We start from the raw sequence: 26,258 nt of genomic DNA, 5'->3' as shown, positions 1-26,258 counted from the left end.
AAGCTTTTTTAGATTACTTTCTATGTCTGTTTGATGTTTCTCAGTATCTTTTTGTGACTTGGTAGCACATTTGTTTTTAACATTAAATAATACTCTTGTGCTGGCCGTAGCTCATGTCTATACTTTTAAGCATTTGGAGTGCTGAAAAGGCTGGTAGGTGGCTTCAAGATTGTGGCTACCCTCGCCTGCTAATGTAGTAATTTCCAGACAAGCCTGAACTACAGAGTGAGGCTGTTTCAAAACATGTGCATATGTCTTTTTTATGGATACCAGCGTTTTGATTTTTTTTCTATTCACCTGCTGAAGACTGTCTTGACTGTTTCTAAGTTCTGCTCAGTTACTACCTAATTAACTCTCATACTGGTATGTAGGACTTTATATATATTTTAAAGTTTATTTTTATTTGTGTGTGTGTGTGAATGTGAGAGTGGGGGTATACAGAGAGCATGTGGTGGCCAGAGGACAACTTTTCTGGCCTCTGTTTGCTCCTTCTGCCCTGTTTTAGAGGCAGGGTTTCTTATTTTTCCCACTGGCTGCATATGTGAAGGTCCAGGTCATTTTCCCATTTCCATTTTCTATCTGGCTGTTAGAGTGCTGGGGCTAGGATTACAGATATGCACCACATCTGACTTTTTACATGGTTTCCTTTCCAACATTGGTTCTGGAGCTTGCATGACAAGAATTTTTACCTGCTGAGCCACTGGCCTCTTTTTGTATGTTTTTGGTAAGAATCTTTTATAGCTGGGTATGGTGGTACACTCCAGTAGTCCTAGCATTTGGGATTTTGAGTTTGAGCCAGTCTAGGCTACATGAGAGCCTGTCTAAAAGAGGAAAAGGGGATTTATTTGGTTGTAGCATTGTCTCCCCCCCCCCTTTTTTTGTGAGGATTTTGGCTGTCTTGAAATTCATTGTGTACACTAGGTTGGTTTGAACTCAGACATCGAACTGCCTCTGCCTCCTTTGATTGAAAGTCTGTGTCCCTCCCCCAGTAGCCTTTGCTGGACTGGAACTTAGTATATTCACCAGGCTATCCTCTTACTCAGAGATCTACCTACCTCTGCCTCTACTTCCAGACTGTTGGGATTAAAGGTGTTCAACACCATGCCCAGACTTTGTTTTTTAATTCCCTCTATTTTCTTGACTTTCCACTCACTTTTTTATTTCTGTCTTCTAATTAGCAGATGTTGATGTTTCCTTTGTTCTTTTCAGATCTAGTCTAGACATTTTTCATCTACAGTCAGGACACAAAGTTATTCTGTTTTCTTTCACTTAAGTTTTTAAATTATATGTCCTTCCCTGGTTCTTCGTTCATTTGGAATTGATTTTGCTTTATAGTAAAAGTCAAACGTGTCTATAATTAACTCAGGGCATATACTGAAGCAGCTGTCCTTCCTCTCATTGTGCTATAATGTCACCTTTGTCACAAAGCAAAGGTCATGTGGATCTATTCTGGCTTCTTTGTTCTGTTTTCTTGGCTTTTCTGTGGCACATACCTCTTTCTTTATTCCTCTTAAATATTCTTATTAAGTTGTAATTTATATACATAAACATGGCTCTAATCTAGTTCAGTTGCTACCTGCTGTATTTTGAGAATTGTGCCACTTTCACCACTGACTTGAGAACATTTATCCCTCTGAACAGAAACAGTATCCACTACCTGCAAATCTCTCATCTACAAATCTACTTTGTTTCTCTATTGAGTTGCCTGTTCTGGACATTGCATAGAAATGGAGTCACACTGTGGCTTCCAGTGTGGTTCCTTTCACTGAGCAGTCTCTCTTTTCAAGGCTCGGGTAGCAAGTGTTCTACCTCATTCTCTTAAACTGTATTTTAAATTTAAAAATATTTTAGCTCTATTCAAGAAAGATCTATTGTCCTCTTTTATAAAAGGCATTGACTTTGTTTACCAGACATATTATTTCTAGATATTCTGAAGTCCTCTATGGTCTTTAGATTAGTAACTCATTGTAAGGTTATTAATAATTTATTGATTAGTATATGTTGTGTTACTCTGATTTATCACAGGAAAATTTTTGCCTATTCAGTTTTTGTTGGTATTGTTTTATTGAAAATATAGACAACAAGGATTTAAAGGCATTTTTCATGTTAAAAAATTTTTAAACATTTATTTTATGAGGGAGTGGGCAAGGGTACATTACATAGGATGTGTATAGAGATTATAGGATAACTTGTGGAAATTGGATTTTTTTTTTCTTCCATCATGTTAGGTTCTAGGATCAAACTCAGGTCAGCAATATTGGTGGCAAGTGCCTTTACTTAGTGAATTGCCTTACCAGCCCTAATTTGTCATTTTAACCAAACAGCCTAATGGTAGTGCTTGTGTCTTTTGTTTTGTTTTATTTTGTTTTTTTTTTTTTTTCAAGGAAGGGTTTCTCTGTGTAGCTTTGGAGCCTGTTCCAGAAATCACTCTGTAGACCAGGCTATAGCTGTTTTGTATAAGTAGTTGCATAAATTTGTCCTTTAATGACTGCATTATCGAGCATGCTTTCAAGATCCACCTATGTAATAACATGTGTTAGAAATCCATTTTGTTCTGAATAATATTCCTGCTATATCGTATCCATGTGGTAAAGGACAAGTTAGTTGCCAAGTTAGTTGTGGTAGCTCACACCTGTAATCCCAGCACTTGAAAGGCTGAGGCAGGGTTATAGCTAAAAGGTCTAGACTAGCCTGAGTGTAACACAGTACAAGTACACTCTAACAGTGAATTAGAGTTAAGGCCCTGTTTTACCCTCTCCTCAGAACAAAAAATGTTTCCATGTCTTAATGTGAAGATTTCGATTTGTAGCTGTATACTTAGGAACAGAGTTGCTGGTGTGTGCCAGGAGGAGCTGACAACACTAGAGAGCAGCTGCGTCACTGTTCTCTCCAGTGAGGGAAGAAAGACTCTGTAACTTTTCGTTATTCTTGACGACACTTGTATTTCTCTTTCTTCTTCTTCTTCTTCTTCTTCTTCTTCTTCTTCTTCTTCTTCTTCTTCTTCTTCTTCTTCTTCTTCTTCTTTCTCCTCCTCCTCCTCTTCCTCCTCCTTCTCCTCCTCCTCCTTTTCCTTCTTCGTTTTCCTTTTCTTCCTTCTTCCTTCTTCTTTTTTAATATACTTTTGAGACAGTCTCTTGTAGCCCAGGCTGGCCTTCTGCTGGATGACGTGTGTGCCACCACACGCAGATCTTGTGTAGTTTCTTTATTGTGTCTGTCTTAGTGTAAAGGCCTAGCTCACATAGCCAAGGCTGGCCTTGAACTGCTGATCTTTTTGGCTCCACCTCCTAAGTGCTGTGTTTATAGGCGTGCACCACCATGCCTGGCAGCTTTGTAGTTATTATTTGTTTTTGCTTTTTGAGACAGGATTTCTCTGTGTAACAATCCTGGCTGTCCTGGCTGTTCTCAGACTTGCTTTGTAGATCAGGCTGGCCTCGAACTCAGAGATCCGCCAGCCTCTACCTCTTAAGTGTTGGGATTAAAGACGTGTGCTGCCACCACCCTGTGGCTTTCCAGTTCTTGATGGTGTCTCTGCAGCACAAAAATTTAAAATTTTGATGGAGTCCAGTTTATCTGTTTTTTAATTTTATTACTGGTAGTTTTGGGAAACCACAGCCTAAGTGAAGGTCCTGAAGTTATGTTTGTATCTTCTACTAAGAATTTGGTTGCTGGGGACTGGAGAAATGACTTAAAAGAGTACTGCTTGCTCATACCAGCAACCACACGGTGGCTCACAACCATCTGTAGTAAGATCTGGCACCTGGCACCCTCTCCTGACCTGCAGGCATACATGCAGACAGAACACTATATATATAATAAATAAATCAGAGAGAGAGAGAGAGAGAGAGAGAGAGAGAGAGAGAGAGAGAGAGAGAGAGGAATTTGGTGTTGTACTCACTTAGGCCTTTATCCATTTTGAGTAAATCTATTTGGTGTGAGATAGTCTTCCAGTGTTGTTCTTTTGAATGTTCATATCCATTTGCCCACCTGCCCTCCCCCCACCGTTTACTGAAAAGAGAATTGCTTCTCTGTTGCATTGTCTTGGTGCTCTTGTGCAAATACCTTTAAAAATTAAATCTCTTTTTTTTTTCAAAAAATTTAAGAATATTTTTGAGTTTATGCAAAAAATTCTTATTTGTGTACAGCTTAATTTCTTTTATGTTCTGTTCTGTACCTTGTATTTTAACTTTATAAAGAAGGGCAGAAAGTAAAAACTCTCTTTGAACTAAGAAGATCATTCTCCTTTATTTATGAAGTTTTCAGACAGCAGCCATAAAAGGGCATTGTTTTTACATGAAAAAACTAATACAATAATTTTTAACAGGGTCTTTATGTAGCCCTGCCTGCCCTCGAACTCCATATGTAGACAAGGCTGGTCTTGATCTCAGAGATCTGCTTGCCTCTGCTTCACAAATGCTGTATTAAGGGTGTGCACTACTATACCCAGCTTAAAAACAATTCTTGTCAAAGCAGTTAGGTGCTGCTGTCAAAATCATTGGGTCTATAAATATGAGTTCTGTATAGAAGGAGAATTTGAGACCCTGTTAGATTTCATGAAGATAAAGCAATTATTTATTTTTTTATTTATTTTTATTTTTTGGTTTTTCGAGACAGGGTTTCTCTATAGCTTTGGAGCCTGTCCTGGAGCTAGCTCTTGTAGACCAGGCAGGCCTCAAACTCACAGAGATCCGCCTGCCTCTGCCTCCCGAGTGCTGGGATTAAAGGCATGCGCCACCACCGCCTAGCTAAGATAAGCAATTATAATTAATATCATTGCAATTATTTCAAAGTGACATTAGTATAAAAGTCAATTTTTATTGTTTCAAGCTTGTTTTTTTTAAATTTATTTAATATTTTTCTGTGCTTTGGTGTGAGGGTGTCAGGTCCTCTGGACCTGGAATTATAGACAGTTGTGAGCTGCCATGTGGGTGCTGGAAATTGAACCCGGGTCCTCTGGGAGAGCAGCTGGTGCTCTTAACCACTGAGCCATCTCTCCAGCCCTCAAGCTTGTTTTTATAGGGCATTTTTACTATTTCATATTTAGACAAGGACTTGATGCTTGATGATAGCAAAATACCTTGACCTGGTGGCACCGGGCTGCCCACACTGAACAGTGCTTTTTTCCTAATGCAGCAGTAAATGCAGCAGTGCATGAAGGTGTAGGTTTAGTTTGAGTTTATGGTTTGTAGCTGAGCTACTTAGGTGAGGAATGTTTGTGTATTCATCAGTGTGGATATGGACTGTTCTTCTAGCAGAGCTTAGAAACATGATCTTAGATCATCACAGTATTGAGTAACAATATTGTACGAATGTTTTGCTGTCTTCCTGTGACACTGTAAATGATAGATGGTACATTGACACGTTTGTCTTAAACTCTCAGTCCCTCAGTACATCATGAAGATAGCATTATTTTGAGCCATGTACAGAATATCATATGCTGACACTTTGATACGGCTTTATTGATTTGAGCCAATATTGTGTAAATAGACCTGTTTTCCCTACATTCAATATTTCAAACAAATAGCCTCACCCATTTCTACACAAAATCCTTAATTAGTCATAAAGGGGAAATAGCAACTTTAAATTGGAGAAACTGGACAAATGCCATTAACTGAGTAATAAGAATTAGCAGCACTTAGGTTGAGCAAACTGGCATGTAGCTAGGGATGGCAACGTGTGAGAGCTGGAGAAGTGTAAGGTCATCCTTGGGAACATATGGTGCCCAAGACCAGCCTGGGCTTCATGAAACTTTTCTCAAACAAAGAAAAGCAGAAATATATTGCTAAACATGTATAATCCTAGTAAAATAATAGACAAAACAAGATTAAGGGACAACATTATTGACCCATATTCTTGAAAACTTTAGTTATAAGTTAGTGTAACACACCCCAGACTCCCAAACATACTTTGTTTAAAAAAATTTATTTACTTTTGAGATAGTCTGTATTTGTAGCCTGGGATGGCCTAGGACTTGTTATGTAATCCAGGATGGGCTTGAATTCTTGATCCCTTTATCTCAGCTTCTCAAATTCTGGATTTGAAAATGACTGCTATCATACCTGTCATGAGCCTAAAATTCTTGGTATATATGAAGCTGATTTAAGTACTTGTCTTTCTTAAATATTTTTCTGACTTTTCCCCCCCAGAGTGAATAAGTTATTAAGGAAAATGAGACAGGGTTTCTCTGTAGCTTTGGAGCCTGTTCTGAAACTCGCTCTTGTCAACCAGGCTGGCCTTGAACTCACAGAGATCCGCCTGCCTCTGCCTTTTGAGTGCTGAGATTAAAGGCGTGCGCCACCACCACCTGGCTAGTTTTCTGACTTTTTGACAGGATTATTTGCCTAAATAAAAAAACAAAAAAAAAAAAAACAAAAAAAAAAAACAGAGCTTGAAAACTACAAAGGAGGGTCTGGTTGTGGTTTATACTTGCTATCTAGAGGCCAAGGCAGGAGATTTTAGAGTTTGAGTTGGTATGGACTTGGAGCATCTAATCTCCACACTCCAGTGAGGTGAATGCATGAGCAGAGCAGATGTGAGCTGTGGTGGTGGCCAGCTAGGGCTACTGCCTTCCTACTTCTCCTCACGGATTTATTCAAGCCACAGTGGTGTGCCACTGTCAAGTGACTCTTCCCAGTGTGTCCTGCCGCCCCAAATCTAACTGATGCTACCATGGTAGGTGACAGTGTCCTGCAGTCAACAGCCAGGCTCCTCTCTTCTGCATTTCTCTCCTGTTATGTCTCTGCTCATTCTCTAAATCCAGTTCAGATGACTACAAGTTCAGTGTGGGAAGAAAGAGACAACTCTACATCAAATCTTTTAATTCCATGGCATATTCTCTCTCTCTCTCTCTCTCTCTCTCTCTCTCTCTCTCTCTCTCCTCCCTCTCTCCCTCTCCCTCCGTCCCTTTTTCTTTTTGAGACAAGGTTTCTCTGAAGCCGTGACTTGAGGCTGGCCTCAAGCTCACAGAAATCCACCTGTCTCTTCTTCCTGAGTGCTGGAATTAAAGGTGTTCACTACTACTGCCTGACTGGCATATTTTCTTGATACAGAAAAGGCTGAAAGTTGATAGATTGTATCCACATATTTTTTTCATATTAAATTTCTAAGTTTAAGGGGCTGAGGATGTATGTAGCTCTGTTGGTAGAGTGCTCACATGCACAAAGTGCTGGGTGCTTCAAACCATATTACCACATAAGTGGGACATGGTGGCACATGCCTGGAATCCCCGTACTTGGCAAATAGAGGCAGGAGATCATAAGTTCACAGCCATCCTCAGCTATATAGAAAACATGAGGCCAGCCTGGGTTAGATACCTTGTCTCAAAAATAAACAACAATTTATAAGTTTAGTATTTCCATTTGGCAGGTACATCAGTCTAAGAATTTTGAGGTGGTGCAATTCAAAAGTAAGACAGGGATGGAGAGTTAGCTAGTGGAAGGATACATGGTTAGCATGAACAAGGCCCAGGATTTAATTCTTAGCACTGAAATATGAATAAAAGGGTTCATGCAAGATAAACCATACCTAAAATTAATTTATATCTTAAGAAGTTTCACATTTTAGCATGAGTTATAAACTTAGGTTAATAAATGTTGTTCTAACTTTTATTTTATTTTTTTTTTTTTTTGTTTTTTGAGGCCAGGTTTTATACTGGTCTCAAACTCAGTATGTAGCCCTGGCTGGTTTTGAACTCCTGATCATCCTGTCTCAGCCTTCTAACTGCTGGATTACAGATATGGGCCACTGTGTCTGGTTTAATGAGAGTTGTTTTTTAGGCTAGAAGTTATAGCAAGTTATTGTTCATGGGTATAAAAGGACTGAAAATTATCTTTTAGGTTAATTCTTGGAATCAGTGGTTATTCCACATTAAAATATTAGTCCTAGAATTGTTTCATTATCTGACCAGACATATGGGTAGGTGGAGATTTCCTTTATCCTTGAGCCTTTTTATATTTCCCTTGTCTATGAGGGATTCCTTCTCAATAAAGTGGTACTTTCTTTGTGCAAGTAATGGCTTCCTCAGTGCCTGCTCTGGTGCTGTGAGGTCACTGCCTTTCATACCTCTTGAATGAATGCCTCAAGTACTCAGAGACTACATTCATCTGGAAGGAATCTGGTAGGCGCACTCTAAGGACTGTTAACATCTCTGACAATTTCATGTTTTGGCAGGTAAACCTAGCCTTTAAGCAGCCTGGAAAGAGGCTAGAGCATCAAGGAATTAGAATTGAATTTGTAGGTCAAATTGGTGAGTTTTAAAATAGTATTCTTTTTTCTTTTGATGACTGAAGAGGGTTGGATTTAGCAGTTAAGTAATTGAATTAGAACTTAGCTTTACAAAAAGAAGAAACTGATTATATGTAGTAAAAGAGGACCTAGTATAATAAATCATGTATCTCAATTGTATTTAATGATATGTGACTCATTCTGCGTTTGTTCTTAGACTCTACTATAAAAAATTAAAGAAATTAATGTAAACTACAGCCTTGGAAAATGATCACGTCTCCCGTCTGCCTTCGTTTTCATCAGTTTTACTCACAGTGACCACTTCACCTCCATCTTTTGTTTTCTCATTTGTCCCTGAGCCAGTGTCTACCTATAGCCAGACTCCCTCCTGGACAGAAAATCCACACACGAAGGAAAGGAGCAATCTCCTCTTCACTTAGATCGGTTGTGTACATTTCCATGTGGGTGCTTTGGAGACACTCAAGTTAGCAGAAAGCAAAACTATATATACATTTTTTGGTGTTGAAGAGTCAGGAAAGAAAGTATGTCTTACCAGGACTCTCTCCATAGCTAGGTTTAAAATCCAGCTAATTTTTATTGTACTTTTTAAAAGTACCAAAGCTGGAATGGTGGATATTTATCTATTATGGATAAAATCATACTCAGGAACAAGTTATAAAAATTAACTGATAATTGGTTTTATTCTTTTGTGCATTGTAGTTTTATCAAAGTAATATATTTGTTTAATAAAACAGAACAGAATTGTATTTAAAGGGAATATGCTCAGATGACTACTGGGTTGTGTTTGCTTCATATTAGGAAGTACAGTTACATGAAAGGAAATGAGGACTTCCCTGTCAGAAGGAGTCATTGTGTTAGACTGGAATTTATCTATGCCCAAGTGGATGTAATGAGGGAACAAAATTGAGATCATAGCTCTAGATTGTTAAAGTAGAAGCCTATTTAGCTAATTTCTTTTGGTAAAAAATTATTTGTTTAAGCAATAGAAGCTTGGGTTTATTGAATTGGATATTAAATATAATTGGTCTTTTTGCTGTTTTAAATTTCTTAGAACTTTTCAATGACAAGAGTAATACTCATGAATTTGTAAACCTAGTGAAAGAACTAGCCTTACCCGGAGAACTGACTCAGAGCAGAAGTTATGATTTTGAATTTATGCAAGTTGAAAAGCCATATGAATCATACATCGGTGCCAATGTCCGCCTGAGGTATGGATGTGTATTAGAAATTATAACAGAATCAAAACTAGAAAACCATGCTACTACCGATGTCTTTATATAAATTTGTAATTACAATCCTCGAATGAAAGGCTTAAAATTTAAAAATTGTCACGTATTACGTTTCATCTGATTTGATGATGATTTGCAGTAATCATGGCTGTTAGCATTACAGATTCAGAGATGTTTCAGCTTTACAATCCCCTTGTATGAGTTTTCGGTATTAGTTAGTTTAGATCTTTAGTTTTCTAACAAACCTCATTCAGCATATGTAAGAAGAGATAACCCAGAGTTTGAATGGTCAGGGTTACACAAGCAAAGGGCAGAACTGAAGTAGGTTTTCAGTTCTCTTGAACCTTGGTTTGTCTTTTTATTCTGTGTGTGGGTACCTGCATGCCACTGTGCACATACAGAGGTCAGAGGACAACTTACAGTTGGTTCTCTCTTTGCACCATATGGGTCCCAGGAGTCAAGCTAAGGTTGTCAGACTTGCTAGCAAATGCTTGTACCTGCTGAGCCCCCTCACTCACCCAACATTTCAATACTTGAATCTTATTGAAGCAGGTCCCAGGGCTGCCTTTTTCTGTTTCACATGGTATTATTCATTTGGGATTGTGTTTGCTGGCACAAAAGCTAATAATGCTGCCTCAACTAGAGGCTTTGCAAAAGCAAAATGGTGACATGGGGAGGCTTTTTAAACAGCTGATGGATGGTCCCCTAAGGTCATTTCAAAAGTATTTATTTGTAAAATGAATTTTGTAATTTTTCATGTTGTCAGCATTAAAAAAAAATTGAAAAGCTAGAAATATAGCATAGGTAGAGTACATGCTTAGCCTGCAAGGGCCTTGAATTCACCCCCTAGTCCCAAAGCACCCTCAAATTAGAGTTCCTTTCTGAGTAAGCAAGTGGAGTAAGTTGACACTTGGTCCCATCAAGGGCATTTGCTTACTGAAGCACCCAAATTTAATCTATCTAGGTGGTTCATTTCATCTTCTCATTAACTTCCTAGGTATTTTCTTAAGGTGACGATTGTGAGAAGGCTGACAGACTTAGTGAAAGAGTACGATCTTATTGTTCACCAGCTTGCTACCTATCCTGATGTCAACAACTCTATTAAAATGGAAGTGGGCATTGAAGATTGTCTGCACATAGAGTTTGAATATAATAAGTCAAAGTAAGTATCTGAGTGTAGTCACTTCTGCATCCCTGTGACCAAATTACCTGACAGAGTCAGCGTAGAGCAGTGAAGATTGTAGACTTTTCTGACTGCTTGAGCAATAATACATGTGCACTGTTGACAATTTAAATTATATAGAAGTGAAGGGAGGAAAATCACTAATCACATAATTTTCATCTTTACCACTAACTCACTATTAATGCCTTTCTTGTGTGTCTTCTCAGAGGTAAAAAGGGGTGGTAGACATGCCTTTTATATTGTACTTTTAGAAAATAATCTCATTTTATTTATTGTATAATGCCTTTCATTGTTGTTGGTGGTGGTTTGAGAAAGGGCCTTAACTATATAATCCTGACTGGCCTGGAACTCACTATGTGGACCAGGCCTTTGCCTCTTTTTTGGAGTGCTGGGACTAAGGGTATACACCACTACCTCTGGTCTGTGTAATCCGTTTGAGAGTTGTTATGGAAGATGTGAAAGATGTGAAGATGCCAAGGAACAGGTACATGAATGATACAGTGATCCATAGAAGTCTTCACATAGGTAGTGGCCCCCTCCAATAGTTTGTTTTGAATTTGTATTTTTGAGATGAAAAGTTTGCTATATAGTCCAGGCTGGTGTCAAACTCATGGTACTCCTGTCTCAGCTGGGATTTTTAGGCATGTAACCGCCATACTCAGACTCAGTGTCACAGTTTACTGACACGTGGTCTGATATGTTTTATCCATAAAAAGGTCTTTGTTTCCTATTATATTGAATCGAATTATATAATTCATAAAATTATATGATGTAAAAAACCTATGATACCATTATACCAAAAATATTAGTAACTCCTTAATATCACCATGTGTCTGATAGCATTCTTTTTTTTTAATATTTATTTATTTATTCATTCATTCATTCATTTATTTATTATGTATACAATATTCTCTCTGTATGTCTGCAGGCCAGAAGGGGGCACCAGGCATCATTACAGATGGTTGTGAGCCATCATGTGGTTGCTGGGAATTGAACTCAGGACCTTTGGAAGAGCAGGCAATGCTCTTAACCACTGAGCCATCTCTCCAGCCCTGATAGCATTCTTGAATTCCTACTTTTCTTCTTTTTTTTTTAAGACATGGTTTCTCTGTATAGCCTTGGCTATCCTGGAGCTCACTCTGTAGGCCAGGCTGACCTCAAACTCAGACATTCTCCTGTCACTTCCAAGTTTGCATCACTGACACTATCATATATGCCTTTGGAACTGTCCATAAAATTATGAGGCTGTTTGGAACCTAAAAAGCTGTCACTGAAGCTTCCTTCAGATCTCTGTTCATCAGTGCCCGGGTTATTACGTTGATGTCTAGTTCTGGGAGGAAGCAAAAAGTACTGAGTATTATGGGGGTTCTCAAATTTATTACTTCATGATTTCATGCCTTATTTGTTAAATACAATGCAGCAAACTTAACCCCTGAGCATAGCCCCTGAATCTCTTTGGTTAGATGATTGGTTAGCTGCTCTCTGTTCAGCCCATATCACACTAATACTACTGAGTTCTGAGTAAGGACTTTAGTGCTGAAAACATATTAATATATATATTGTTACATAAACATCAAGCATAAGAGCTTAACTTTTTATTCAGTTAAGTGCTTGAGTGCTCTGGAAACTAACTTTTTTGGTTTGGGTTTTTGAGACAGGTTTTCTCTGTGTAGCCCTGGCTATCTCTGAACTCACTCTGTAGACCAGGCTGACCTGGAACTCACAGAGATCCGCCTGCCTCTGCCTCGTGAGTGCTGGGATCAAAGGTGTGTGCCACCTCTGCCTGGCTATGAAAACTAACTTTTAAAGAGAGATATTAATTGGGCTGGCTATTGAGTTCTCCAGGTATATTTGACCATCAAGTAAAAGTTTGATTTCATATTTGCATAATGAGAAAGGACATTAAAGAATATGGATAGTCTCAATGGTATTTTGAGATAGTTATTTTCCTTGAGGTGATCTATTACCTTTTTAACTTGTCTCTTTTTTTTGAAACTGAAGTGTATGGTACATATTCTTTCCAAATAGGTATCATTTAAAGGATGTGATTGTTGGAAAAATTTACTTTTTATTAGTAAGAATAAAAATACAACACATGGAGTTACAACTGATCAAGAAAGAGATCACAGGAATTGGTAAGTCAAAGAAAAAAAAATTAAAATTCCTTGTTGAAAATTTAGAAGTCATAGAATATTAACACAAATTTGGAATCTACATTGGATATTAACTTTGCTATTCAGTATTTTGCTGTAATTCAGTGCTTTTTAAAAAACAGTTCTTGAGCTGAATATAGTGGCAAGCCCCTCTAGACTGAGGCCAGAGCATCATTTGAGTGCAGGTATTAAGACCAGCTTGATTGTTAAAATGAACTTTTTAAGATTTATTTATGCCGGGCGGTGGTGGCGCAGGCCTTTAATCCCAGCACTCGGGAGGCAGAGGCAGGCGGATCTCTGTGAGTTCGAGACCAGCCTGGTCTACAAGAGCTAGGTCCAGGACAGGCTCTAGAAACTACAGGGAAACCCTGTCTCGAAAAATCAAAAAAAAAAAAAAAAAAAAAAAAAAGATTTATTTATTTATTATGTACAGAACATTCTGCCTCCAATTATGTTCACACGCCAGAAGAGGGCGCCAGATCTCATTACAGATGGTTGTGAGTCACCCTGTAGTTGCTGGGAATTGAACTCAGGACTTCTGGAAGAGCAGCTAGTGAGTGCTCTTAACCACTGAGCCATCTCTCTAGCCCCTGTTAAAATGATTTTGTAATGGGCATTTACAAATATCTGATCTTTTCTTCTTTAAAGACGAGGTGTTGCTGCCTCTAACTTTTCTTTTCTCAGTTTCCAAGTACTGAGAGTACAAGGAGGCTGAAAAAGAAGCCAGGCTGGCTACATAGCCAGACCATGTCTCAAAACACAAAACAGCTCGCAGTGGTGGCGCACGCCTTTAACCCCAGCGCTTGGGAGGCAGAGACAGGTGGATCTCTGTGAGTTTGAGGCCAGCCTGGTCTACAGTGAGAGTTCACAACAGCCCCAGACTGTTTCACAGAGAAACCCTGTCTCAAAAGAGACATTAAAAAAACAAACAAACAAACAAAAACGAGCAGCATGCATGGCAAACGCTCTACTGCTGAACTTCACCCTTAGCTCTTAATATAGCTGTTTTTATTTTAAACTTTAAATTGTACTCATTTTTTAGATATGGGTTGAAATATCATATAGAATTAATCCCAACGTTTTGTATGCGTGTTATTTAACTATTCAGCTTGGTGTTTTCTCTATGTTAAAATTGACTCTGTGGGAGATAGTTTGAAAGTTTCAGAGAAAACCTTGATAAAATGGTAAGTTATGTCTGTCACTGCCTTCTCTTTCAGCATAGAGTAGGAAGGATGGCAGGAGCCATGTGAGGCTGACAGCTGCATCTCTGGGGAGACAAACATGCAGCTGAGTGATAAGAGTAGGACAGAACTTAGAAGGGAACGGCCAGCGGAGCATAAGGTAGAACTGCAGTAATCAGCAGAAACAGGACAGAGATTTTGCTTCTGGGAATATTCAAATCAGTGTCATTTCTACTGTCATCCTAGGACCCAGCACCACAACAGAAACAGAAACAATTGCTAAATATGAGATAATGGATGGTGCGCCAGTGAAAGGTCAGTCCGTCTCATTCATCTGCTATTTTCTATTTGACAGAAGTCCTCCTGAACATCCCTGGCTGGCCCTGTAACTTTCTCCATAGACCAGGCTGGCCTTAACTAACTGGTGGTGATCCTCGTGCCTCTGCCTCCCATGTGCTGGGGTTATAGGTGTGCACCACTGCATCTGGATTCATTTACTTCAAAATATTTTTTAATTAATTTTATTTTTTATGTGTATCGATATTTTGTCTGCATGTATGTGGGTACCATGTGCATGCCTGGTACTTGTGGAGACCAGAAGAGAGCATCGGATCCCCTGAAGCTGAAATTACAGACAGTTGTGAGCTGCTGTATAGGTGCTGGAAATCAAACCTGGTCCTCTAGAAGAGCAGCTCTTAAACTGCTGAGCTGCCTCTTCAGCCCATAAAAATCTTTTTGTACATGATTTATTCGTGTGTGGGGAGGGGTGTGTGCTTGCACTGCATGCATGTCGATGTCATAGGACAACTTGTAGATGGTTCTCTGCTTCTGTTATGTCTTCAGGCTTGGTGGCAATGCCTTTACTTCCTAGCCTTCTTGAAGCCTTTCACTTACTACTTCTGTGTATGTGGATGGCAGTGTTCACGGCAGCTGAACTTTACTTTTCATTCAATATGAAAGTATTAATTCTTAAAATTAATAATGCCTGGGCATAGTAGCACATACCTCTAATCCCAGAATTTAGAAGACAGCAGCAGATTTTGTGACTTTGAGGCCAGCCTGGTCTACATAGAGTTCTAGGATAGTCAAGGCTACATAGAAAGATCCTGTCTCAAACAAAGCAACAACAACAACAACAACAAAAAAAAAAAACCACAAAAAAGTTAAAAACAAAAAGCTTGCAATGATATTTTTTTTCTTTCAGTGTTAGAGGTTAAATCCAAGCCCCTCCTGCATGCTAGGCAAGCACTGTACCACTGGGCTGTGTGTGTGTGTGTATAAATATATATATTCTCCCATCTTTTAACTTAAAAAAACTTTCTATTTTATTATTATTATTATGTGTGTTTCAATGCAGACACTTGTGCCATGGCTATGTGTGGAGGTCAGAGGACAACTTTCAGGATTTGGTTGATTTTTCTCCTATCTCTGTGGGTTCCAGGAATGGAGTTCAGATTTCCCTGCTAAGCCATCTGGCTGACTGGCCCTTTGTTGTTGAGATAGAGTCTCCCTAAGTTGCCTAGGAAGGCATTGAATTTTATGGTCTTTTGTTTTAGACAAGGTCAAGCTGGTCAAAATTACTCTGTAGCCAAGGATGACTTTGAACTTCTGATATACAGGCATGCACACCATGGCCTGTTTATATTACTTGAGAACCTTTAGTCGGTAGGCCAATGAAACCAGTATTCTGGTTGGTTTTTGTTAACGTGATACAAGCCTTCATATATTTGGGAAGAGAGAATTACAAAAATGCCTTTGTAAGATTGGCCTGTCAGAAAGTTTTTTCTTGATTAATGATGGATGTGGGAAGGCATAGCACGCTGTGGGTGGCACTACCCCTTGGCAGGTGGTCCTGGATTGTATAAGATAGCAAAGTGGAGCACGCTATGGCAAGAGCAGGTTAGTAGCCACATTCCTCCAAGGCCTCTACTTCAGTCCTGCCTCTAGGTTTCTGCGTGGCTTCCCTCAGTAGACTGTGATTTGGGATATGTAAGCCAAATAAACCCTTTGCCTCCTAAGTTGCTTCTGGCCTTAGTCTATATTAACATTAGAAGGTAACCTAAGACATGTCCTTAGGTTTTCTTACTCTAGTAGAGATTACTTCAGAAAGGAGCTAATCTTTGTTGAGTGCCAGTTGTGAATAAGACATTATAGTTTTTAGGTGTCATCAAGTTCCTTACTATTCTTTGAACTTCTTATGTCTTTTCAGATGAAAAAAGAAAAAGTGCAAAGAATTGAAAACATTTGCTACAGCTTATAGAGTCACTGTCACTGTATAGTGGGCATTTGACCCAGGCCTTTCAGACTCCCATGCCCACACACATGCACTTTTGTTCAATGCAATATTAGTTTAAAATACCAGAACCTCAAATTTTTATGTAAAATATAGATTTTGTGTAAATGAAATCCTAGCCCTCAGGTTGCTGAGGCAGGATGATGGCTGGGATTAGAGGTTGGGTTATAGTGTGACTGCCTCAAAAACCCCTACAAACAAAGGTTAAATAATGGGGGTCAGACAAGATGGCTCATTGGGCAAAGGTGCCTTTGCGGAGGGGCTCATTAGGCCGTGCTCTTTCATCAGAACCTACAGGCAGGTAATGGGTGCTGGGGAGGAAGAGACATTTTCACTAGTAAGATGTCCACACTCGTGTAAATAATGCTTGCCTATGCTCCTGTAAGTAGCCATGATTGAACTCATTGGTGTTTCTCTCTCTCTCTCTCTCTCTCTCTCTCTCTCTCTCTCTCTCTCACACACACACACACACACACACACACAATGAAATTAGAAGAGGTGACTGGGAAGAGGGGAAATAGATTAGCAGGGGTTGGGGGTTGAAAGGCTACAGGAGAGTGTAATAAAGAGTAAACATGATAATGATCAAAACACATTATATACATGAAAGTCTCCAAATGGAAACCATTACTCATAATTTATGTATGTTACTTCAAATATTTAGATAATACTAAATATACATGGCTCAGCATAGTGTTTCCATGAATGTTAACCCCAATGTTTGGAAGGCAGAGGCAGGAAGACTTGAGAGTCAAGTCTAGTCTTTACTATTTAGGGAGACCCTGTTTCAAAGGAGGGCCAGGATAGAGAAAAAGAGGAACAAAGGGAGGATGTGGAAGATAGAAAATATGAGAATCTCAGTAACATTTTCTTCCTGGTATTGAAGATTGAACATAGAGTTATGAACATGCTAGGCAAGTGTTCTACTACTGAGCTATCTCTCCAGTCTATTATATTTTTAAATGAAGGTATGTCTTTTTTTTATGTTCATGTGTGCATGTGTGTGCTGCATCTTGGGTGGAACCAAAGCACTGGTGTCCACTTGACTTCTTAGTCCTGAGTTTTATGTGGTTATATTTAATTATTTGAGAATAATGGATATTGCTTTTCTTTCAGGAGAATCTATTCCAATAAGATTGTTCTTAGCAGGGTATGACCCAACTCCCACAATGAGAGATGTGAACAAGAAGTTTTCAGTAAGGTACTTTTTGAACCTGGTGCTTGTTGATGAAGAAGACAGACGGTACTTCAAGCAGCAGGTAGGGCTTCAATTTTGGGGTAGATCTGATAACATCTAGAGAGCCTTTCCTCCTCTGAAGCTCACTGTGCTGAGCAAGTGGGGTTCTGAGTGTGCGGGAACACTAAATGCTTACTACAGAAGTAGGTGTTGTAAGAGATCTTTTCAGCCACTCCACACCACTAGAGAGCTTCACTGTCAGCCCTTTTTTCTTCTAAGCAAGGTTTTTACCCCTGAATAAAGCCACTTATTATTTATGGTATCAGGCAAATAAGAAGAGAGGATGGTTAAAAGCCAACAGAAAGTTTACTACCACTGTGATTACTTTTTCAGATACATTTAGGTATGTTTTGTTTTTTAGTGTTTTTGTTTTTCAAGACAAGGTTTCCCAGGAGCTATGGAGCCAGTTCTGGAACTTGCTCTGTAGACCAGGCTGGCCTCGAACTCACAGAGATCTGCCTGCCTCTGTCTCCTAAGTGCTGGGGTTAAAGGTGTGCACCACCACTGCCCAGCAATTTAAGGTATGTTTTTTTTTTTTTTTTTTTTTTTTTGGTTTTTCGAGACAGGGTTTCTCTGTAGCTTTGGAGCCTGTCCTGGAACTAGCTCTTGTAGACCAGGCTGGTCTCGAACTCACAGAGATCCGCCTGCCTCTGCCTCCCGAGTGCTGGGATTAAAGGCGTGCGCCACCGCCGCCCGGCTTAAGGTATGTTTTATATCATACTTTTTCTTTTGTTTTTGTTGGTTCTGGGATGGAACCTTCGGCCTTGGGCATATTAGGTAAGCCCTATTCCCCATCTCTGCACTTTTTTTGACAGAGGTCTTACTAAGTTGCCCAGGCTAGCCTTATATTTACTCTGTATCCCAGGCAGGCCTTGACTATTTAGTTATTCTGCTTTAGCATGCACCAGCAGCAGCCCTAGCATATAAGAGTGTCTTGAATATGTTTCTACTGTCAAATGCAGATACCTTCCTAGTACCTGTCTCCATCGTGTCCTGCACCACCCCTTTCCACTGAAGCCTGGGCTCGCAAATGCTAGGCTTGCACTCTGGCTGAACTACATCCTCAGCTCTCCATTTTTTTATTTTTCTAGTTTTTTTTAGACAAGGTTTTGCAATGTAGTTCAGGGTTACCTCAAATTCTCAGTCCTCCTGCCTCACCTCTTACTGAGTTTATAGGTATGATGTATCTGTCTCCATGCCTAACTATCATTTATTCTTTCTAATGTTTGTGGTTGACAGATTTTGAGATTGTCATTTTATTTTTAATAAGTAGTTGTTATGTCCTGTGGAATACCCAGTTCTGACACTTTTCGTTAAGTGTAACATAAAACTTTTCATTGGAGAATTAAATAGCCTTTATGGCATCTTGAATAAGGCTATAATTGGAATGGTCTTCTTCAATGTGAAGTGGATTAATAAGAGTGTTTCATAGCCAAGTTAGAAATTATTCTGTGCTAGCTGGGCATGGTGGCTCATGCCTGAAATTCTAACACTTGGAGGCTGAGACAGGAAAATCACAGTTTGAGACTAACTTGGGCTACATAGTAAGAACTTGTCTCATAAGAACTAAATAAGGGGCTGGAGAAATGGCTCATCAGTTAAGAGCACTTGTCGCTCTGCAGAGAACCCAGATTTGGTTCCTAGCACCCAGACTGTGGGTCATATGGCCTTCCTAGGCACCGAATATGCACATACATACATGCAGGCCAAACACCTATACACACAAAACTAAATCTAAGCAAACAAACAAAAGGCCAGCCAGTTATGCCTTCAAACAGGAATTTAGAAGAGATTTCGGGACTGACTGGTAGACAGCACCATGGATTGGAAGGCATTAGTGGGAAGAGGTACGGCAAGCTTTGTTGGCATGCATCATACAGAACAGAGAGTAACTCAGTTTGGGAGAGACATTTAGGGAGAGGAGTTAGTAAATTAGCATAAGGTATGGAGGGCTTAATATGTTTGGAATTTTATTCTGGAGGTACTAGGAACTATTAAAGAGCAATACAAGCAATGTTTATAAAACAGATAATGTAGGGGCTGAAGAGATGGCTTAGTGGTTAAGAGCACTGACTGCTCTTCCAGAGGACCTGAGTTCAATTCCCAGCACCCACATGACAGCTCACAACTGTCTGTAACTCCAGTTCCAGAGAATCTGACACCCTCACACAGCCATACTTGCAGGCAAAATACCAATACACACAAAATTAAAAAACAAAACAACAGACAACTTGGGGTCCAGTGAATGATTCACTGGGAAAAGATGCTTGCTGCCAAGTCAGAAGACCTGAATTCATCCCCTAGAACCCACAAGGTGGAAGGAGAAAACTGACTTTGAGAAGTTCTTTAACCTGTGCATGTATGCTGTGGCACACAAGTGCATACATACACATGTGAAATGTACAAATAAAAATAATGTGGCAGTGATATGAAGGATAAATTAGAACAAGAAAAGCTGTTTCCCAGAAAGTAGGTTCCGTGTTCTAAGGCCATGACAAGGGCTTGACCTTAATGAAAGCAATGGAACCACAGCAGATTTGGGGGATTCTCTAAAGCAATAACAACTAAGACTTTTTGCTAGGGTAGATTTTTTTGGTGGTGTTGAACATGAGTGCAGGTGGGAACAGGAAAAGTCAGGACGGCTGGAGACTTCGATGGGGGGGGATTGAGATTGTTTTACAGCTTGCTGCAGTCAGTATTTTCATAGTAAAAATCTAAGCCATAACAGAGAACTCCACTTATTACTGCTATCTTATATTTTCCCCTAGGAGATCATCCTGTGGAGAAAAGCACCTGAAAAACTGAGAAAACAGAGGACGAACTTTCACCAGCGGTTTGAATCTCCAGAATCACAGGCATCTGTGGAACAGCCCGAGATGTAAGCAGAATAGGACAAAAGCAGCAAGAACAAGAACTGTAGCCAAGAGCTGACGCTCAGTGGACTAAAGATGGTAACAGCCTGGGGAAAAGTCCAACTCTGTCTGCTAGTCTTCCTTATCCTCAAGTGCTGCATTTATCTTACAGTATGATTAAAGATTCTTTGTGTATATACATTTTAAAAAGTGCTTTCTTGGAAACACTGGAGAATTCTTAAGCTGCCTTTTTTGTTTTCTTTTTTACTGCACACTGATAAGCACTCAGATGCATCAGCAAAAACATTAAGGATTTTCATGTGAGTAGGCTGGTATTTGTAATTTTGTTTTCTTTATACATAATGTTGAAAATTCTTTTCTCTTTTTTCATGCTAATGATTACCTCTGATTCTCTATGTGCAAAAAATTAAATATTTTTTTTTTTGTTCAAGTAAAATGAGAAAACCTGAGCAGTCCTTATGTCTTGCATAGTTTTAAGGCACGGCTCCTCAGTACTTTTGAGAATTGTTTTTACTTGTGTATCAGAAACCAACCTGGTGTTGCATGGTAGATGCTTCTGGATCTGCCATTTCACAGCTTCCTGAATTTTAATTCTTCGGTATTCTGAGGTGTATTAAAACTTTCCAACCAAGAGCGTACATGGCATGTGGTGTGGCCCTCTTCCCCATGTGAACCTTTTTTGCTATTTCTGTTTTACCATGTAGATTCTGCAGTGTGGAGAGCTCACACGTTGGCATTTTAGAACGCCTTAACCCTGTATCATTTTTCCATAAATACTTTGAAACATGTACATATTTTTTAATTTAAGGACTCTTCGCCATGTGTATGCATATATTCCTTTGGAGATAAGAGGACCCGTGAAGTAAATACAAGGATCCACCAGATCTGGACAATTTCTTGTTAACTGGAACATTGGTTTGTTCAAACTCAAACATCACCTAGTCCATTAAAAAACAAAACACCAAAAACACTAAATTCAGGTCATTTGTCCAGTGTCTCTGAAGAAGGTGGCTGCAGTCATCTGAGCACAGATACACTAATGTGGAACATGGGGCAAGACAAGCCTGCTGTGTGGGAGTTACTCAGTTCATTTTTCTTTCCTACCAGTATTTATTGACACACCTCAGAGCAAGTTTTGTCAGTTAGCCTTACTTTCTGAGGAAACTGAACAGCCCGAGTTACGTTTCTTTAAATCTATTTTACTATGATGGCACTTTGATAAAATGGCCAGCAACCAACCCTGGCCAAGGTTCCACATACTACGTCCTGGAGCAGCTATTGTAAATGTGGATTTCTAAGAATGGCCATGTTTCCCTTCATGTAAGTGCCTGTTCAGAGTTTCAAATTTTCAAAATGCCAAATATTTTCATGGTCACTTGCATGTAGTAATATAGGAATATTCAGAGATTTTGAAAACCAATTGTATTTAACCAGCCTCAAGTTGTGCAACTATGATATATAATAAAATAATTTGAAACAAAACCTGTGCTTGTAGTCTGAGTAAAATGACTTTATTCTCAAATCTTCTCATTGTTAGTATGTTGAACACAGGATTGCCCAGTGGTTTAGGAAGACATATCATAACAGTGAGTTTTTTGTTTTTTTGTTTTTTTTGTTTTTTGGTTTTTCGAGACAGGGTTTCTCTGCAGCTTTAGAGCCTGTCCTGGAGCTAGCTCTTGTAGACCAGGCTGGTCTCAAACTCACAGAGATCCACCTGCCCCTGCCTCCAGAGTGCTGGGATTAAAGGCGTGCGCCACCACTGCCCAGCAACAGTGAGTTTTTATAAATAGTATGTAGCTTCAGGTTTGTTAAGTTTTTTATTTTATGTGTATTGCTGTTTTGCCTGCATGTGTCTGTCCAGACATAATGGACAGTACCCAAGAAGGGCAGAAAAAGGGCATCAGATGCCTAGAACTGAAGTCACGAATGGTTATGAGCAGCCATGTGGGTGCTAGGACAGAACCCAGGTCCATTGAAAGAGTAGCCAATGCTATTAACCACTGAACTCTCTCTAGCTCCACCAGCTTCAGTTTTAACTAGTTCTATAATGCTTTTAATTAGTTTGCTAAAAAATTCATATAAAATGCTTTTTTTACTCCACTTGAGACTTTCTGGTGCATGACCAATCTGAAAATTTTTCTGATCTCTGTATTTGGGATTTCATTGGTAAATAAAAAAAAAAAATAGCAAACTAAAAGCTAAATTTGTCCACTGACATATATAGTGTCACAGTGGTTCTCAGTCTTAGTCCAATGTTGGGATTACTTCAAGAACTTTAAAAAAATGGTCATGCCTAGATTTCACCTAGACAGTAAAATCAGAATCTCATTGGGAGTAGTGATACATACCTGTAATCCCAGTATTTGAGATGCAGAGGCAGGAGGATTACCACAAGTTCAGGGGCATCTTGGTCTACATAGTTCCAAGCTAGTTAAAGCTATATAATGAGGCTCTATCTCAAAAAAAAAAAAACAAAAAAAAAAAACAAAAAACAAAAAAAAAACAAACAAAAAAAAAAACTCCATGTATTGGACATAACATAAAAACAAAATTACCTACGGTTGAAGAGACACTGAACATGTTTCTTATTTTGTTTAAGATGGTCTGATGCAGCCAGGGCTGTTCTCAAATTTACTATATAGCTGCAGATGACCTTGAAATACCTTTTAAAAACATGAAATCCCAGCAGTGACAGGTGGATCTCTGTGAGTTTGAGGCCAGCTAGTCTATAAAGAGTTCCAGGACAGCAAGGGCTGTTACAGAGAAACCCTGGGGGGGGGGGGGGGGGGGGGAAGGGGAAGTAGGGTCTTGTAGCCCAGCTAGCTTTGAATTCCTTATGTAACCAAGGTCTGATCCTTCTGTCTTCCCCTCCCCACATTGTGCAGGCATGCACCACCTTTCTCAGTCTCCTGAATGCTGCGTTTACAGACATGAAGCACCATGCCTGATTCTCTGTACTTCTACACTAAATGATGAAAGAAAGAGGAAGGCCCATGTGACCATACACCTATAAAGGTTTCCAAAACACAACTCAAAAGGAGTGGGTAGAATTCTCTGCTTATATACCTTCTTAAAAAGAACGGCATCTCTGGAAAGATGCATAGGCTTTTGTGAGGCTTAGGCATGGTGCCCACATACTGCTTGGGAATAAGTCCGTCTTCCTGGTTAGTTCCAGGAAGGGTCATCTCTTAGGTGGGGGATCAGTGGCATACCTGAACCTCTTTAGTATGGGTATGGTCCTTTCAGTTAGAGTGTATGGGAAAGTTACTTGCTGTACCACTTATATTGGTGGAATCTGTTGAGCATGTATGAATGCATCCTCCAGTGGCTTATACCTCTGCTGGAACTTTACAGATTTTAGATTTTCAGGCATATGCAAAAGGATAGTGAGGAAATACATTTATTTTTTTAAAGACGTGAATGTCCTGAAATTGTCAGAAGTTGGCTACTGATTAGCATGGTCATCCTTTACATTGCAGAACACATCTTCAGCTGTAGTGATGAGGCGAGCAGGCCTGCTTTTCATCCCGCCCGGCTCCTGCATGGCTAGCTTTATACCCGAAATAACAACACACAAACTGTATTCATTTAAACACTGCCTGGCCCATTAGATCCAGCCTCTTATTGTCTAATTCTCACATATTGATTAACCCATTTCTAATAATCTGTGTAGCACCACGAAGTGGTGTCTTATGGGGAAAGATTCAGCATGTCTGACCTGGTGGCTGGCTTCATGGCAACTGTCCCAGAGAGGAGAGGCAGGGCGATTGCCTGAGACATCTGCCTCACTTCCCTTCTTCCCAGCATTCTGTTCTGTCTACTCCACCCACGTAAGGGCTGGCCTATCAAATGGGCCAAGGAAGTTTCTTTATTAACCAATGAAATTAACTCAAACAGAAGACCTTCCCACATCTTCAGCTCTAGTCACGTCCAGTCCGTACATAATGCTCCATACATACTCTTGTTCCACCTGACCTTCTAGTAAGGCTGTCCCAGGGAACCTTGGTTTTTTGAGACAGGGTTTCAGTCGTCTTGGCTAGCCTGAAACTCTTGTGGACCAGGCAGGCCTCAAACCTGGAATTACTCTTGCCTCTCCCTCCTGAGTTCTGGGATTGATTTTGTGTGCCACTGTGCCTAGCCAAGTCTATGAATTTTCAAGTTCAGTGCTGGGGGAGGTGGACAAGGAGAGATAGGAGGAAGAGGAGGGAGGTTGAGTTAGGAAGAAATGGGAGAGCCTGGGAGTAGGGAGGGAATTCTGAGGCAGAGGAAGGGAATCTTCAAAAGTGAGTGAAGAGGTTAGGGTGAACTAACCAGAGTTTCCAAAGTGGAAACTGGACTAGGAGAGCAGGATGGTTTTGGAAGGCACAGATTTTGAGCCAAGTATAGGGATTTTGTCCAACAGTTAGCCAATAACCAATATAAGGGAACTGACTGAGGTTCAGGGGACCTGTGACCTTGAGCCAGGCAGTGGTGTGGTCCAGGGAGCTGCTGGCCAGCCCACTTTATATGAGGACCAACTGACCTCACAAAAAGCATGCAGTTTTCCTTTAGTAAGAGTAACGCAATAATTTCCCCCAAAACTGAGAGGAAAACATTTAACATGCGTTGTAGGTTTACATTTGGAATGGTTGGTCTCCATTGTGGAGAAAGGTATGTAACTCTAGGAAGCAAAGAGTCAAAGGGACCAGACTGGAGAAGGCGACAAGAAGAGAAGATCTCAAGTGAGATCTTTGAGTTGAAGACAGGGAAGAAGAGTACGCCTAGGAGTGTACTCACTCATGTAGATGGAGACCTCTTGTCCTAGGAAGAAAGGACGGAGGGTAGGTTTGCAGATCTGTGGGGTCTCCCTTTTCCCCATTGTTGGTTGAGTACCTGTCTGCAAGGACAGAGGGAGCAGAGGTGGAGTGCTTTGTGCAGTACGATGAAAATAGCTTTCCAGGAGACTGCTTCAGTGTTATAGCTCAACTTTATTTCAGAGTAAGGGGATTATATAGGATGGGAACACTAGCTGGATGAGCATCACCTAATTTGCATTTCGCAGCACGGAGCCTATCTTCTTCTTCTTTTTTTTTTCAAGACAGGATTTCTCTGTGTAACTTTGGAGCCTGCCCTGTCTGTAGACCAGGCTGGCCTCGAACTCATAGAGACCCACCTGCCTCTGCCTCTCGAGTACTGGGATTAAAGGCGTGCGCCACCACTGCCTTGAAGCACGGAGCATCCCATACAGCAGGATTTCAATAACTAATTAACATATGGGAAGCAGCAGGGGAAGAACATTTGCAAGGAACTATGTCAAAAGTCAGGCATCAAGAATCAAAGCAGCTTCCAAATAAGTTCAGGCAGAGAACAGGAAGCAGGAAGTGGGGGAAGGGAGTCCTCCATTTGGCGCCAAGCTCAGGAGAGCTGTCCAGACTTGGTGGACTGCAAACTCCCAAGCAGCAGACAATCCCCTAGGGAAGGGATTAATACTGCTCATATAACTCAGGTGAAGAGGGCAGTGAGAGCTTGGAGGACAGATCAGCTCTTAGGTACTTGAGACAGACAAAAAGGACAAGACACAACAGATACACAGAGAACAAAAATTAAGACCCTGACTCCCCTTCAAGGGCAAGCACTAGCCAGAGCAGAACTTGATTTGCTCACCAGTTGGTCCTCCATCTTGGGAAACTTTGACAATAAGTGGATAAGGAGGGAGGGAGCTTCCCAGATGCAGGGGTGAGCTGGAGGTTCCAACCGTACGTAATAAAATTTAAGGACCTCTCCTTAAATCCCTAACATTACTTTGTAAATCAAACCTGTCTCGAAAAACAAAAGAAGGAAAGGCACTTAGCAAACTAACTTTTTGACACAGAATGTTGCTTATATAAC

The 26,258-nt window shown here is 40.1% G+C and overlaps 1 protein-coding gene across 1 annotated transcript in view; it reads left to right on the top strand.

The window, feature by feature from the left end:
• The window catches only part of Vps26a (VPS26, retromer complex component A), a 33,301-nt gene extending 11,429 nt beyond the window's left edge, over positions 1–21,872 (top strand). The window contains exons 3-9 of the mRNA XM_038342813.1: positions 8,167–8,242; positions 9,293–9,449; positions 10,468–10,632; positions 12,682–12,788; positions 14,234–14,302; positions 17,397–17,539; positions 20,286–21,872. Coding sequence (XP_038198741.1) covers positions 8,167–8,242; positions 9,293–9,449; positions 10,468–10,632; positions 12,682–12,788; positions 14,234–14,302; positions 17,397–17,539; positions 20,286–20,399 — 831 coding nt within the window. The 3' untranslated portion in view covers positions 20,400–21,872. The remainder of the gene's footprint in view (positions 1–8,166; positions 8,243–9,292; positions 9,450–10,467; positions 10,633–12,681; positions 12,789–14,233; positions 14,303–17,396; positions 17,540–20,285) is intronic.
• Positions 21,873–26,258: the final 4,386 nt, after the last annotated feature.

Source organism: Arvicola amphibius, chromosome 9 (assembly GCF_903992535.2).
Source record: "Arvicola amphibius chromosome 9, mArvAmp1.2, whole genome shotgun sequence".
NCBI classification, from domain to species: Eukaryota; Metazoa; Chordata; class Mammalia; order Rodentia; family Cricetidae; genus Arvicola; species Arvicola amphibius.
This window is presented reverse-complemented; position numbering and strand designations above follow the sequence as displayed.